Source organism: Balaenoptera borealis (genome assembly GCF_965194805.1).
Source record: "Balaenoptera borealis genome assembly, chromosome: 19".
Classification (NCBI taxonomy): domain Eukaryota; kingdom Metazoa; phylum Chordata; class Mammalia; order Artiodactyla; family Balaenopteridae; genus Balaenoptera; species Balaenoptera borealis.
In genome coordinates, this window is record NC_138878.1 from 56,865,644 (window position 1) to 56,882,352 (window position 16,709).

At 52.9% G+C, this 16,709-nt stretch overlaps 1 protein-coding gene across 3 annotated transcripts; it reads left to right on the plus strand.

Annotated features, from left to right (window-relative positions):
• The first annotated feature begins 50 nt into the window (after positions 1-50).
• Positions 51-16,353, plus strand: ITPKC (inositol-trisphosphate 3-kinase C). 3 transcript variants are annotated; one of them, XR_014237569.1, is made up of 8 exons: positions 51-1,358; positions 5,639-5,738; positions 7,943-8,156; positions 9,430-9,634; positions 11,824-11,925; positions 12,926-12,997; positions 13,474-13,750; positions 14,891-14,962. XR_014237569.1 is itself a non-coding variant. In XM_082367527.1 (7 exons), the coding sequence occupies exons 1-7, from the start codon at positions 198-200 to the stop codon at positions 15,092-15,094; spliced, it is 2,058 nt and encodes a 685-aa protein (XP_082223653.1). In that variant the 5' UTR covers positions 53-197; the 3' UTR covers positions 15,095-16,353. The 3 variants fall into 3 exon arrangements, 2 of the variants coding, with proteins under 2 accessions (XP_082223654.1, XP_082223653.1); XM_082367527.1 differs by lacking the exon at positions 13,474-13,750 and having other exon boundaries at positions 53-1,358; positions 14,891-16,353; XM_082367528.1 differs by lacking the exons at positions 12,926-12,997; positions 13,474-13,750 and having other exon boundaries at positions 52-1,358; positions 14,891-16,353.
• Positions 16,354-16,709: the final 356 nt, after the last annotated feature.

Sequence of the window (16,709 nt, forward strand, 5' to 3'; positions counted from 1 at the left end):
GGCTTCGGGGCCTTCCCCGGGAGTTGTGGGCGGGGTGGGGGTGGGGGGGAAGTATCGGTTAACCCCTGCTTGGCTGGGCGGGCTGGAGCTCCGCGGGCCGGAACCCGCGAGTCGGGGCTCCCCAGCCACACCCCTTGCGGGATTTAAAGGGGCAGGAGTGGCTGGGCCCGGTCGAATCCCGAACCTAGGGAGCGGGCATGAGGCGCTGCCCGTGCCGAGGAAACCTGAGCGAGGCGGAGGCTGGGGCGCTGCCGGGGACAGCCCGCATGGGACTGGCGGCGCCGCGAGGGGGGCGGCGGCGGCAGCCGGGACAGCAACGACCTGGGCCCGGCGCAGGGGGCCCGGTAGGGCGGCCGGAGAGGGGCGGGACCCGGGCCCGGACCGAGGAGTCCAACCTCCACATCGAGGCCGAGAGGGCCGGCCTCGGGCCTGAGTCGGGGACCGACGGACAGGCTGAGCCTGAAGCAGCTGGCTCCGGGGCGGGGACGGAGCGGCCCAGCCAAAACACGGAGCCGGGCAGGTCCATCCTCCGGACACATCCAGAAAGGAGCAGCCACTGGTCAGAACTGGAGACAGCCGGTGACTGGACGGAGACTAGGACAGATGGCTTTTGGACTGATCCACACAGGTCTGACCTCCAGTGTCAGCCAGAGAGGGCTAACCTCTGGGCACAGCAAGGGGTTGATGGGCCCTGGGTAGAGCTACAAATACATGGGTCACAGACCCAGCCAGAGAGGGCCAAGCCCAGGGCTGATAACCTCTGGACCCACCAGAACAGGTCCAGCGTCCGGACTCAGCCAGAAGGGGCCTCTCTCTCAACAGAGCCAAATGCTGATGGTTCTTGGAAAGAATTGTACACTGATGGCTCCAGGACACAACAGGATACCAAAGACCCCTGGACAGAGCAGCACATTGATGGCTCCCAGATACAACAGGATACGGAAACAGCCTGGAAACAGCTTGACATTGATGGTTTCCCAACACAACAAGATACTGATGGCTTCTGGCCACAGCCTGGCACTGATGGACCCCAGACACAAGATACTCATGGACCCCAGACAGAGCCTGGGACAGACTGCCTTTTGGGGGAACCCAACCAAGATGGCTCATTAGAGGAACCAGAACACGGGGAGTTGGTGACTCACCTGTACTCTCACCAGGAGTGTTGCCCCCTGCCCCCTGTGCCCCGCCTCATCATCACTCCTGAAACCCCCGAGCCTGAGGCTCAGCCAGTGGGACCCCCCTCCCAGATTGAAGGGGGCAGTGGAGGCTTCTCCTCTGCCTCCTCTTTCGACGAGTCTGAGGATGACGTGGTGGCCGGGGGTGGAGGTTCCAGCGACCCCGAGGACAGGTCTGGGGTGAGTGGGACCCATCCTGCCCTTGAGCCACATCCCCACAGATCCCGTATCCCGCCCCGCCGCCCCCGCCTTTCCTTTGAGAAGTTCTCTAGAACTCCACCAGCAGTTTCATCTCCAGGCACCTCGTCCATCCGACAGCAGGGTTACTAACCCTCTCCAGGTAGCCTCTTGCTAATTCTCTTCATTTCCCCTCGCCCACTGCCTCCAGTCCTGGGGTCTAAAATGGATGGCCACTGGCCAACTTCATGGTACCCAGGAATCCCTGAAATTGCGTGAATCTGTGTGTGTATACACATGTTTTTGCAGCAAGGGTCTGTGACTTCTGTTGGATCACAGTCTGTGACCCCAAACTCTAAAGAACACTAGTTTAGGCAGACAGAAAGGATGCACTTTCTACCCCACTTTCCTAAGTCTGGGGCCTGTAGCTGCCTTAAAGGGTCATCAGCCTTCACCACCCCTTAGCTCATTCACTTTTGTAGGGAGTGAGCTCCCAGCTTTTATCAGATTCTCAAAGAGCTGTGTGAACCCAAAATGCTAAGGGACCCCCAGCCTGGCCAGGGACTCTCCCATCTCCCCATTGCGTTGCCCCCCAGCTCCCCAGGGTGCTCCTGCAGGCTCTTGTTTACATTCTCCACCCTCATCTGCAGCTTGGGTGCGGTTCTCTGGTGAATCAGGAAGGCCATCAGGGCAGGTTCAGGGAGGGAGGGTCAGCGCATAGGCAGGTGTGAGAGCCTCCGGTGGGTCTGCCTGCTGGGTCCTCCCATTGTCCTGGGGCCCCTGGCTGGAATCTGCCCTGAGCCCCCCTCACCCCACATGCTTCCCTTTAGGAACGTGCTCACACATGTGGCCACAGATGGAAGAGATAGACCTGCCCCAACCTGCCCGTGCCGGAGCCAAGGCGCTGACCCTCTGGGGCTCTCTGCCACTGCTGTTCCCTCTGCCTACTCCCTCATCTCCTTGGTATCTCAGAGCAGCTGAGCTGGAGTGAATGAAGAAACAAAAATAACAGCTATCACTCGCTCATGCCCAGCCCTGTGCTAAGCTTTCTTTTTTATTTTTTTATTTTATTTTTTTCGGCCACACTCCGAGGCATGCAGGATCTTAGCTCCCCGACCAGGGATCGAACCCACGCCCCCTGCATTAGGAGCACAGAGTCCTAACCACTGGACCGCCGGGGAATTCCCTGTGCTAAGCTCTTTGCTTATATGAACTCATCTTAATCTTCACGGCAGCCCTATGAGGTAGATACTATGATCCCCATTTTATGGACGAGGAAACTGAGGCACAGAGACTCATCCAAGGTCACAGACCTTGGAAGACCCAGAGCCGAGATTCAAACCCTTACTGAATACCAGGCACTTTTCCAAGTGCTATATATGTGTTAACTCTTTGAATCCTTATAAAAGCACTATAAGATTGGGATTATTATTATCTGCATTTTACAGAGGGGAAACTAAGGCCTAGAGAAGTGAGGTCACTCGCTTAGAGTTGGCCACGTCTGGTCGGAGCTTGGATTCTAACTCAGTGCTGACTTAGTTGAAAACCCAGTCATTTTCACCCCTGCAGTTTGTGGATCCGTCCCTAACTTTCCTTCCTCCCAGGCCTCCCTGTCTCCAGTGTTTCCTCATCCCCTAGAATCTGCCTCCAGGACCCAGCTCTGACTAACTTTTGAGTGTTCCCATCTCCAGAGTCTTCCATGGCTCCCCAGGGCCTGCCTGATAGCAATCAGGAGTTCAGTCCTGCGTTCAGAGCTTCCTGTCTCCAGGCTCCTTTCTACATTCAGCTTCCTTTCTCCCCTCCTGTTCCCTTCTGCTGCTGCAACGGAGCCGAAGTACACACTGTTCCCTGAACATGTTGCAGCCATCCTGCCTCCGCTCATTGCTCAAGCTGTTCCCACCACCCAGAATACCCCTCGCTTCCTTCTTGCTTCATTTTGAAATCCCATCTGACCTTAAAGGCCCAGCTACTTTCTCCCCCCCGCCACCTTCCTTCCTTCTCACATCCATCCTGTCCTCCTAATCAGACAACAGACAGTCCCCGGGTCCCTAATTTGTGTTTGGCCCCATGTTGGCTTTGCTGGGAACACAGTAGTGACCCAGACACTGCCCGCATGGAGCTCCCAGGCCAGTGGAGGAGACAGACCCATCACCAGGCGGTGACAGCTCAGAGTGCTCAGGGCTGGGATGGGGGAAGCCCAGAGGGTTGTGGGAGTCTAGAGAAGGTGACTGGCCAGACCTGGGGTATCAGAGAGGGCTTCCTGGAGGAGGAGGAGATGTGAGCTGAGGCCATGATGAAGCCATCTGAGAAAGCCCAGATTAACCATCAGATCTAAGAAAAAAAAGAGAGAGAGAAAGAAGATACTGAACCTGCTTATGAAAAAAAAGAAAAAAAAGACATTTACTCAACCTCCTTCAACCCAAGCTACATTTTTGGAGCACCTATTGTGTGTCAGGCCATGGCTGGGGACACAGTTGTAACCATGACAACCCCAGTCCCCACCCTCAAGGCTTGTAATCTAGTAGGGCTGTAATGGATAAGCCCAGGGCAGTGGAGTCAGACCAGAGGTAGAACCCCAGCACTATGCTGTGTGATTTAGGCAGGTGACTTCACCCGTCTGAGTCTCTGTTTCCGCTTCTGTAACACAGTCAGCAGTCCTCCTGGGGTTGTGTTTTTAGGATTAAGTAGGTTATGGCACACTGAGCCTTTGTCATTGTGCCTGGAATGTTCCAGGTGCTTAGTAAACAGGAACCTTTATTCATCACCTCCTCTCCACGGCTGGCAGCTGGAGAGGGGAGGGAATAGCCCTTCCTGAATCCTTCAGTCCAACCCCTGCCTGTGTTTGACCTTCCCACCGTCCATTAGATGTCTGCTAGGTAGCTGGGCTCTGGGGGGGAGGAGAGAACATGGCCTTGACCCCGGGGTGGGGGGAGATGAGCCACATAGCTTTTTTCTCTGGAGATGACTCATTCTCCCAATCCTTGCTAAGGGCCTGCTGTGTGCTTGGAGCAGAGAAGATATTTGTGTGTGTGCGTGTGTGCACACGTGCGTGTGCGTGCGTATGCAAATGCAATGAATCAGGCAGTAACCAGGTCTCAAGAAGCTCTTGCTTGAGTCGACGTGATACAACTAAATCCTTGTTTTCTGTTTGCTTCTCTGGTTTTTTGTTGCTCTCTCTCTGTCTTTCTCTGCATCTATGTTTTTTTCTTTCTCTGTCATTACTTTGTATCTGTGTCTCCCATTCTGTCTTTCTATATTTCTTTCTCTTCTAGTAACTCTGTGCCTATCTCTGTGTCAGTTGGAAGAGGTCAGGATTTGCTATAGTGACAAACAGCCCCCAAACTCAGTGACTTGGAACAACAAAGGATTTTTTTTTTTTTTTTTTTTTTTTTTTGGCCCCGAGGCTTGCAGGATCTTAGTTCCCCAACCAGGGATTGAACCCAGGCACTTGGCAGTGAAAGCACGGAGTCCTAACCACTGGACCACCAGGGAACTCCCAACAAAGGATTATTTTCTTTCCTACTTCACATTGACCGTGGGTCAGTGGTGGGTGAGGCGGCCCTGCTCCATGCTGTTTTCACTCAGCCTCTGTTTCTCTTCCTACAGCCCCCCACGGCTTTCTACAATAGGGAAAAGAACATGGAGAGTCACTCGTTGGCTTTAAGGCTTCCACCCAAAAGTGACACGTCTGCTCACATTTCATTGGCCAAAGCTAAGTTCAAGAGGGCAGGGATATCCCTGGTAGGGGCACAGGCTGGAGCTATTTGGTAAGCAGCTGTCATGACTGCTGCAGTCTCCACCTTTGTCCCTGTCTTTGTCATCACTTTGTCATCTGTCTCTGTTTCTGTCTCTCTCTGTGGTTCGGCCTCCATTCATCAACTCTTGCCTTTATCATTTTCCCTGGAAGGCCTGACTTAATTCAGGGACAGCAGGCTTCCACCTTTTTGGTGTATATATGTTGGGGGACGATTTGGGAGTTGCTGGTGACTGCAACACAACCTAGCCTATCTCTACTCCTTCGAGAAGGACAGAGAGACACAGATACAAAGTGATTACGCCGAGACAAATGGACAGAGACTCTTCTCCGCCTTTGCTGAGGCCTCTGGGGAGTTTGTGATTGCTGAAGTCAGTGAGCTTTGCTCACCCCAACGAGCTTGGGCCCAGGGATCCCAGGAAGCCCCCCTAAGGACCCCAGGTCCACCTTGGTTCCCTCTCATGGCAGCAGCGCCATCCCCCTCCGTCCCCGGCCTTAGCCCTGACCCCACCCTTTCTGCCCCACACAGAACAAACCGTGGAAGAAGCTGAAGACAGTGCTGAAGTATTCGCCCTTCATGGTCTCCTTCCGAAAACACTACCCTTGGGTCCAGCTGTCTGGACACTCTGGTGAGTGTAGGGGGAGAAGGGCGGGTGGGGGACAGGCAGGGCTGGGCAGAGACGCCTGGGCGGGGAAGGAACTGCCGTTTGTACTTTAGTTCCCCCATCTGTAAGATGGGCTTGGTGACGGTCTCCAGCTCGTGGGGCTTTTTTTTTTTTTAAGTTTTAATTTTTATTTATTTATTTATGGCTGTGTTGGGTCTTCACCTCTGTGCGAGGGCTTTCTCCAGTTGTGGCAAGTGGGGGCCACTGTTCATCGCGGTGCACGGGCCTCCCACCATCGCGGCCCCTCCTGTTGCGGAGCACAGGCTCCAGACGCGCAGGCTCAGTAATTTTGGTTCATGGGCCTAGTTGCTCCACGGCATGTGGGATCTTCCCAGACGAGGGCTCGAACCCGTGTCCCCTGCATTGGCAGGCAGACTCTCAACCACTGCGCCACCAGGGAAGCCCGCTCATGGGGCTTTTATGGAAAGTGCTTAGGCCTGGGCTGGGCCATTCGTACATCAGGATGGAGGGCTGTTTCCTGTTATCCCGGTGGCAGGGGCCAAATCTTCGACCGTGGGGACAGATGGGCCTGGGCTCACATCCGAGTTCCGCGCTTTATTTGTGGATGACCCTGGGCAAGTTACTTTCCCTCACTGGGGCTCAGTGTCCTCATCTGTAATGCGAGATAATCGTACCTCCCTTGCAGGGTAAACTAAAGGGTTAAAATCAAAATGTATATTGAGATTGAGAGACAGACCCCTCATAAATGGCAATTACCAGTCCCCGTCCTCACCTTGTGGCCAGAGCAGAGTAGGCCCCCAATAAACAACAGCTATAATGGTTTTTCCCCAGGACCTAGCACAATCTCTTTAGCACATAATAGCACAAGGCCTAGAATCTAGCATTTTTGGTAAAGGGCTAGATAATAAATATAAACTACTCAGCTCTGTTGTTGCAGCACAAAAGCAGCCATAGTTAATATATAAATTTGTGAGTGTGTCTGTGTTCCAATAAGCTTTTTTTACAAAAACAGGCTGTGGGCCGGACTAGACCAACTGTATCCACCAGCAGAGGGAGGCAGGAAGGGAACTTATCTGCCTGTTCATCCTTAGAACTGAGTCAGAGAAAGGCAAGGCCCCCCTAAAACTGTAAACACAGGCCTGCCATCTGTATGCATCCTAGTTACTATTGCTGAGTTTAAAAAATACCAAAAATGAAAAACGCAAAACTTAGTGGTGGTTTAAAAAAACAAACAACTTAGTGGAATAAAACAACCATTTGATTACACTCACAGGTTTTGGGTCAGGAATTCAGACAGAGCATGGCAGGGATGGCTTGTTGCTGCGCCGTGATATCTGGGAATTCAGCTAGAACAACTCGAAGGCTGCAAGCTGGAGACCTTTGGAGGTTCATTCATTCACACACCTGGCAGTTGATGCTGGCTGTTGGCTGGTTCTCAGTTGGGGCTGCCAGCTGGAAAGCCTATATGTGACTTCTCTGTGTAGCTGCTTGGGCTTCCTCACAGTATGGTGGCCTCAGAATAATCAGATTTCTTACATGGTAGCTCAGGACTGAAAGGCAAGTGTCTCTGCCAACAAAGTGGAAGCCGCATCTTTTTTATGACTTAGACTCTGAAGTCACAGTGTTGCTTCTGCCATAAGCCCTCTCAGATTCAAGAGGAAAAGAATTAGATTCCACTTCTTGATGGGAGTGGCAAAATTCTAGAAGAGCATGTGGGACATGAGCTACTGTTGCAGCCATCTTTGGAAAATATAATCTGAAAATACTATCTGCCTCAATAAGAATTTGTAATTCTAATCTACACTATCTGCATGGCCCACAAAATGCCAGATTTGTAAATGAACAAGGCCCTGATTGTTGGCACTCTGGGACTCCAGGCAGAAGCAAATGCAAATCTGCTTTGGAGAGTCATGCTGTTGACTCAGATCTCACAAAAATTCCCATTGCTGATCGAGAGCTCATAATCCAAAATTACAAAACAAATGAGGACACAGTGTGCTGTGAACAGGGCTCTGTTTAAACAGAATGCAGAACTAGGTCCTTCCTTCACCACCTCTGGCCAAGATTTTGAAAATTGCTGGTAGGGAGAGAAAGTATTGCGGAAGGGTCAGGCAAGATGATGGTGGCCAGGACCTGATACATACAGGAGGTGGGGGGATTCTCTTGCTCATTCAGTTTTTGACCCTCTCATTGACTGCTGCTCATAGGGAACTTCCAGGCAGGAGAGGATGGTTGGATTCTAAAGCGTTTCTGTCAGTATGAGCAGCGCAGCCTGGAGCAGCTGATGCGCGACCCGCTGCGACCTTTCGTGCCAGCCTACTATGGCATGGTGCAGCAGGATGGCCAGGCCTTCAACCAGATGGAAGATCTCCTGGCAGACTTTGAGAACCCCTCCATCATGGACTGCAAGATGGGCAGCAGGTAGATTCAGGGGCAGCCATGGGGCAGAGGTGAAGGGTCGGGGGGACATTTCTGAAGATAGCGCCAAGCCAATCTTCAAAGCGGTTGTACCAGCATCCTTTCCTGCCATCAGTGTATGACAGTTCTGTTCTATCTTCTCATCAACATTTTGTATTACCTGTTTTATTACTTTTAACTATTCTGGTGAATAGTTATGGTTTTAATTTCGATTTCTCTGATGACCAAACAACTTGAGCATTGATTGGCCATTTGGATATCCTCTTTTGAAAAGTGCCCATTTTTCTACTGGTCTCTCTTTTTCTTTTTATTATAAAGATTTATAATTCTTTATATATTCTGGATACAAGTCCTTTGCTGGAGATACACACACACACACACACACACACACACACACACACACACACACTCCAACTCTCCCATTTCACTCTCTTAACGTCTTTTGATAAACAGAAGTTTGGTTTTTTAAAAAATTATTTATTTATTTATTTATTTAGTTTTGGCTGCGTTGGGTCTTTGTTGCTGCACGCGGGCTTTTCTCTAGTTGCGGAGAGCGGGGGCTACTCTTCGTTGCGGTGCACGGGCCTCTCATTGCGGTGGCTTCTCTTGCTGCGGAGCACGGGCTCTAGGCATGCGGGCTTCAGTAGTTGTGGCTCGTGGGCTCTAGAGCGCAGGCTCAGTAGTTGTGGTGCACGGGATTAGTTGCTCCACGGCATGTGGGATCCTCCTGGACCAGGGATTGAACCCGTGTCCCCTGCACCGGCAGGCAGATTCTTAACCACTCTGCCACCAGGGAAGTCCCGAGAAGGACTTTTAATTTAGTACAGGTTGTCAATTTTTTTTCATTATGGTTAGTAGCTTTGTGTTTAAGAAATCTGCCTACTCTAAGGTCACAAAGATCTTCTCCTATGTTTTCTTCTACAAGCTTTGTTTTAATTATCACATTTGGATCTGCAATCCACCTAGATTTAATTTTTGTATATGGCCTGAGGTAGGGATCGAGGTTCATTCCCCTCTCCCCACCGCCATATGGATATCCTATTGACCTAGCACCAATTATTGAAAAGACTGCCCTTTCCCCACTGAATTGTGGTGCCTTCTTTGTCATAAATTGGGTGAATGTACGTGTGTGTCTGTGGACTCTGTTCTGGTCCATTGATCTATTTGTCTATTCTTGTGCCACGCTGTAGTTTTGTAACATGCCTTGATATCAGGGATTGTAAGTCCTCCAGCTTTGTTCTTCATAATTTCCCTTGTTATATCCTCTGTGTCCCAGGACCTACCTGGAGGAGGAGCTGGTGAAGGCGCGAGAACGGCCCCGGCCCCGGAAGGACATGTATGAGAAGATGGTGGCTGTGGACCCTGGGGCCCCCACCCCCGAGGAACATGCCCAGGGTGCAGTCACCAAGCCCCGCTACATGCAGTGGAGGGAGACCCTGAGCTCGACCTCCACCCTGGGTTTCCGGATCGAGGGCATCAAGGTGAGGGCCAGGGGCTGCTAGCCTGTTTGTAGAGGGCTAAGAGCTAGATCTGAGGCAGGGCCTCCCAAGGAACCAGGGTGTCAGAGAAAGCAGGACAGAAGCAAGATCTGGAGAGAGAGCAGGAGACTGCAGAGGATGGAAAGATGCACTAGGAGGGGTCCTGATTCTCTCTTACCCCTGTGTCTATCACAGACCAAGTTTTGTTTATCCATCTGCCTGAAGGTCTCTTGATTCCATCTTCTTTCCCCTCCCCAAGACCCAGACCCTGTCCTAGTCCAGCCGCATCTTCTCCTGCCTCAGCCTCCCTGGCCTCCCGGATGCTGGTCTCACCTCCTCTGATCCCTCATCCAACACAGCAGTTGGAGGGGCTTTTTCCTCCTTATGGAGAAAAATGTTCTCTTTTCTTCTTTATTTCTTTTTTCTTTTTTTAAAAGTTGTTTATTTTATTTATTTATTTTTGGCTGTATTGGGTCTTCGTTGCCGTGCGTGGGCTTTCTCTAGTTGTGGAGAGCAGGGGCTACTCTTCGTTGTGGTGCACGGGATTCTCATTACAGTGGCTTCTCTTGTTGCGGAGCAGGGGCTCTAGGCACATGGGCTTCAGTAGTTGTGGCTCGCGGGCTCTAGAACGCAGGCTCAGTAGTTGTGGCTCACGGGCCCAGTTGCTCCACGGCATGTGGGATCTTCCCGGACCAGGGCTCGAACCTGTGTCCCCTGATTGGCAGGCGGATTCTTAACCACTGCGCCACTAGGGTAGCCCCTTTCTTTCTTTTTTTTGTAAATTAAATCTAATTGTTTGAATAGCTATTCACACAGCTCGAAAGTCAAAATAATATTATAAAAGGGTATATAGGAGAAATCTCTCTCCCAACCCTGTTGCCGTCCTTCCCATTCTGTCCCTCCACCACCCCCTCCTCATGGGGAACCACTTTTATCAGTTTCTTATATTTCTTCCTGTATATACAAACAAATGCAGTTGTATATACTACCTTTTCCTCCCATTTTTTAATTTATTTATTTGGCTGCACTGGGTCTTAGTTGCAGTATGCAGGATCTTTTTAGTTGCGGCATGCTAACTCTTAGTTGCAGCATGTGGGATCTAGTTCCCTGACCAGGGATTGAATCCGGGCCCCCTGCATTGGGACCGTGGAGTCTTAGCCACTGGACCACCGGGGAAGTCCCTCCTCCCTTTTTTTTTTTTTTAACAAAAGTTGGCATAGTCCTGGAGAGTTTCCCATATCATTTCGTAGAGAGATAGGAGATCCTCTTCCTCCCTCCCTCCTTCCCTCCCTTCCTTCCTATTCCTTCTATAATAGCTCTTTGTGGATGTGCCACAGTCCCCTATAGATGGCACAGAGAAGCACTTTCATTTCTTGGAAAGGGTCCTGTTCTCTCCTGCCACAGGCCCTCTGCACATGCTGTTTCCTGTGCCAGGACTACTTTTCCCCTGTTCCCCTGGTTGAGTGACTCCCAGTCATTTTCCTGACTCCTTCCAAGTTTCACTTCCTCTGGGAAGCCCTCCTTGATTTCCATCCGACTAGTTCAGGGCCCTCTCTTTACCTCCTTATAACTCCCTAGACTCCATTATTCTTATCTCCCTTTGTGATGATCTTATTCAGTATTTGCATCCCTCATCTGTGCTGTTACCTGTGCTATTACCTCCATGTTAACCATTGCCCACAGGACACCTGGCACAGCATGGCAGAGTGACTCAGGGGGCTCTCTGTGCCCCTCTCAGACAAGAAATAACATTAGTCTCTTTTACTGAGTGCTTACTTACTATGTGCCAGGCACTGTGCAGTGTATCCTACACACCCAATCTCTCCTCATCCTTATACCAGCTTTAGGAGGTAGATACTAACACAATTCCCATTTTCCAGATGAGGAAATCAAGGCTGAGGCAGGTGAAGTGACTTGCTTAATGCCACCTAGCTAGGGATTAGCAGAGCCATGATTCAAAGCCAGATCCACCCGGCTCCAAAGCCCACCTGGCTAGACTGGCTCAACCAGGGGGTTCAAGGTTAGACTTGAAGGACTGGTTGCTCAGGGGTATGACTTGGGGCTAGGCAGGTGGGCTAGCTTCCCCTGAACAGCAGGTGAGCCTGGAGGCGGGTGGGTGGCCCCTGGAAGTGCCTGAGGCTGCTTGGTGTTGGGCGTGGGAAGGAAAAGGTATGACACCCCTCATCATGTAGAAAGCCGATGGGACCTGCAACACTAACTTCAAGAAGACGCGGAAGCTGGAGGAGGTGACAAAGGTGTTGGAGGACTTTGTGGACGGGAACCGCGCGATCCTGGTGAGCGGGACACCTACGCCCCCAAATGTAGCAGCTTAGGACCACCACCATCATTGTTCCTCTCACATCAACGGTCTTTTGCCTTGGGCCGAGGTTGGCTGACACTGGCTGGCATTGCTCCCCGTCAGGCCCGCTGGTGGGAGGGCCCTGCTGTCACGTCTGGGGGCTGCCTGACTGTCTCGGCTCCTGGCTCGATCCAGCAGCCCAGCCTGGGCTTGTTCTCACGGTGGAAGCAGCGGGCCAAGAGAACAAGTGAAAAAGCAAAGCCTCTCGATGGCTAGGCTCAGAATGGCCACCATCATTCTCACCATGTTCTATTGGCCAAAGCGAGTCATGAGACCAAGACTAGATTACAAGGGAAAGACTCCACCTCTTGGTGGGAGGAGCTGCTAGGAATTGTGGGTATTCATGTAATCTACCAACCACACTCTTTTTTTTTTTTTAATTTTTATTTATTGTATTCGTTTATTTAGTTTTGGCTGTATTGGCTCTTCGTTGCTGCACATGGGCTTTCTCTAGTTGCAGGAGCAGGGGCTACTCTTTGTTGTGGTGTGAGGGCTTCTCATTGCGGTGGCTTCTCTTGTGGTGGAGCACAGGCTCTAGGAACACGGGCTTCAGTAGTTGTGGCACATGGGCTCAGTAGTTGTGGCTCATGGGCTTTAGGGCACGGGCTCAGTAGTTGCGGTGCACGGGCTTAGTTGCTCCGCGGCATGTGGGGTCTTCCCGGACCAGGGCTCAAACCCGTGTCTCCTACGTTGGCCAGCGGATTCTTAACCACTGTGCCACCAGGGAAGTCCCCAACCACACTCTTGTCTGTGCCACCCTGATGCATCCAATCCCTGCCCCCCCCACACCTCCCATTTCCCCATGGCCCCCTTTATCCCATTCTGGCTGGGGTATGCCTACTCCTTTGGGGGTATGGGATGAGGTCAGATCTCAAGGTGGTTAAGGACCCACAAAGTCCATAAGCTAACCAAGAAATCCTCCCTCTCATGCACAGAAAAAGTATGTGGCACGCCTAGAAGAACTTCGTGAAGCTCTGGAGAACTCCCCCTTCTTCAAGACCCACGAGGTGCGAGCCCCGGCCACCATGGGAACAGAGGGCCCTGTGTGAGGGGGAGTGTCGGGGTCCAGGTGGTACTCAGGAGAAACCACCGACAGGGTCACAGGCCAAAGCTATAAAAGGAAGCCCCGAGTTTGGGGGTTTGCTTCTTTAGGGTAGGCAGCACGAGGGATTTCAGGGAGGTGGAACAGTTAGGAGCATGGACCCCAGCCAGGTGGCCTTGGGATGAAGGCTGGCTCTGCTGTGTGACCCTGGGCATATGACCTACCCTCTCAGGCCTCAGTTTCCTCCTAACGTGGGGAGGAACAATAGTACCTTCCTTATAGAGCTGCTGAGGTGGGAGATGAGCAAATGCAGAGCGCCGTAAGGAGCACAGAAGTGCTCTTGTGATTGTTTTATACCCATGATTATTTACAATTATTGTTATCTGCCTTCCTCACTTGGTGGCTCTCCCCCCTCCCCTTTCCTCTCTCTCCTTTCCACAGCCTGTGTCTCTTTGGAAACATTCGTCTCTCTGGGGCTGTCTCAGAAAGTCCGTGGTGACGTCACTGTGTCTATCTCCGAGTTCTTCCGCCTCCCCCCTCAAGCCCCTCTCTCCTCTTTTTCCTGATATCACTGACTTCTGAAAGAGCACCGATCTGGGCGTCAGGCCAGCCTGTGTTCGAATCCCAGCCACCTGAGCCTGGGCAGCAGCTCCGCAGGCCTGACTCCTGACCTGTAGGACAGGGTAACAGTAGCACCTGCCTCACGGGTGTAACGAAGGTTAAGTGGATTAATATAGTTAAAGCCCAGCCCGTAGGAACCCTGCAGTATGTGCCAGCTTTTATGGTCACGTTTGTTATCACCAAACATCACCCTCATCGCCCTTGTTACTGCCTTTGAGCTTTACACGCAAGTCACGAAGAGGAGGCCTGGGGACCCCACCTCTTCTGTCCTCAGGTTTGGTTTCACCTGCCTGGTGACTAAACATTTAAAAAAATCAGTTGCCAACATTGAAAACATGAGAGTTCACACTAAAATCGGGATTTCCAGTTTCTCTTGGCACCACGGGCGACATGGTAACCCTGGGCCGCTCGCCACATGCCAACAGCCCTCCAGAGCTGGGCAGCGTCTGCCTCTTCTGACAGCCACCTGGTCGCCTGCCCAGTCATCCGGGTTCTCTGGGAGCACTGGTGTCTGAAACCCGACTAGAAAAAGGGAGAGGCTTGCAAACCTGGCGTTAGATGAAGGGAAGGAATGTATTTCTAACTAAAAAAGAAAAAACCACCCAGTATCTCCGGAGGGCTGTGTGGCCCGCTCCACAAGGCAGCTTGTGAGCTGTGGAACGTGGAATGCTGCAGTGACCCCAGGAGGCGGGGCAGTTACCATCACCCCCATTCTACAGATGAGGAAACCGAGCCGGACAAAGGAAGCCACTTGCCTGGCGTCACCAGCAGCAGTCCGCTGGGGCCGAGTGGTTGCTGCCCCTTCCCGCGGGGCGGCGTTATCCACTCCCTCAGTCCCCGCCAGGCCCCTCTGACGGCTTCAGGATCCTGGGGGCATTTGAGTTTGTACCCCAGCTTGAAAAAGGATAATAGTTACCACTGTTTTGCATTTGTTTATACGGGCAACTCTTCTAAGAGCTTTCTATGGATTAATTCACACATAATATGCACAGCAACCTTTGAGGTAAATGGTACTCTTATTCTGTTATTCCCACTTTGTATATGAGGACACAGGGATAAGGAGAAGTTAAGTCCCCTGCCCAAGGCCACACAGCCGTAAGTGGCAGAGCTAGGGTTTGAACCCAGGCAGCCTGGCTCCAAAGTTCATGCCGTCAGCCACCCTGCCCAGCAGTCTGTGGGGCCGGGACCTTGGCCAGTGTCTGCCCCTCCCTCTAACCTCCAGCCTCTCCCTCTGCAGGTGGTAGGCAGCTCCCTCCTCTTTGTGCATGACCACACCGGCCTGGCCAAGGTCTGGATGATCGACTTCGGCAAGACAGTGGCCCTGCCTGACCACCAGACACTCAGCCACCGGCTGCCCTGGGCTGAGGGCAACCGCGAGGACGGCTACCTCTGGGGCCTGGACAACGTGATTCGCCTCCTCCAGGGCCTGGCCTATAGCTGACCTGCTCGCCCACCATCACGTTTATTTATTGGATGGTGCCCGTCTGGCTGGAGGGGCCCCGAGATGCATGGGGGCCTGAAGTCCAGGGATGGGAAAGGGTGCACTGCGCACCACGCAGGACCGACGCAGAAGATGCAGAGGGCCTTGGCCGTCACGTGGCACCGCACCCTCTCGGGGGCGGGGAGGTCGTTAAGAGCCCGAGAGGCGCGTGCCACGGCTGGGTCCTGCGGTGAGTCAGAACCAGACTGGGTCCCCTGACCAGCCAGGAAGGCTTCTGAGGGGCTGCAGACGCCACAACTAAACCACGCGCCCTGAGAGAACACAGTGCACGTGCTGCAGGGCACAGGCGTGACCTCAGGCCTGTCACCACATGGATGACTGTAACCTCGGCCTCCTCGTCAGCCCCTCCCTCTGCGAGCTGGCCCCTGGCAGGCCCGAGAACCGGACCTCATTTGTGAACAAATGCAGCAGCCCTTGGTTGGCCCGCCGGGGAGAGTTACCGCCCAGTCTCTTCATCTGGGGTCCCTCCAAGTGCTGACAGAGGCTCTGAGGGTGTGGCACCCTGGGACTGGCCTGAGAGCTGCCACTGCTGGGCAGGGCCCTGTTCACCCTGTCCTGCCCGCCCTTGGCCCCGTGGGCTCCTGCCCTGCTCCTGGGAGAACTCTGCTGCGCCCCCTGCAGACTGAAACCACAGCCACGTCCCACGCCAGCACCGTGGCCAGCACAGCCCTGTTCCTCAGGCACCAGCTCAGCCTCGGGACTTCCTCCTTCTGCCCTTTACCCTTTTCTGTCTCCTTCCTCCTAGCGGACGGTGGTGGCAGGAAGGGCATTCAGAAGGAGAAGGGGAAAGCAGGCTCGGGAACCAGCTGCCTTCCTCGGGAGGCCCCCATCCCTGGCCTCTGCTGTGAAGAGGCCCCGCTTGGGCCTGTGGTGCAGGGTAGGTGGGCCTGCAACCCGGTCCAAACCAAAGACCCCAGCACTCTGAGGTGTGGGTAGTGCCCCTCTGTCCTCCTCCTGCACCTAACTTTGGGTTCCTGGCCCACAAGGCTGGGCTTGGGGAGGACAGGTGCCCCCCTCTCCCTTAGCCAAAGCTCTAACGTGGTCTTCCAGCCGACGTGTGCTCCTTTTCTACTGACCATCTTTATACTTATTTATATGAGAGGTAGTTGTTAAGACGGGGCAGCGCTGGGGAACAGGAGGCAAAACTGCTTCACTGCCTTCCCATGACGACACCCCAATAAACAGCAAATTTACAGTCACCTTTGTCTTTTGCATCTGGGGCTTGTGGGCTCAAAGCTCATAATTGGAGCATTAGCGTCGGGTGGGGTGATGGGATGATTGGTCTGGGGCAGAGGCAGGCTCAGAGTGGCTGGGTTCATTCATCCGCTTCACTGAGTTGCTACTCTTGTGCCCGGCTCTGTGCAGGGCACACAGGGGTGACCAAGACAACTCCAAGCCCTGTCCTCCAGGGCTCCCAGGACAGTGCACCAGATAACAGTGCCAACCAGGGTGTCAAGGCTGGGGTGGGTAAGAAACACTACACTGTAGTTTCTAATAAAACCCTTTGTTGGGCATGGGGGACACAGCAGTGACCAAGACAGATCTGTTCCTCCCC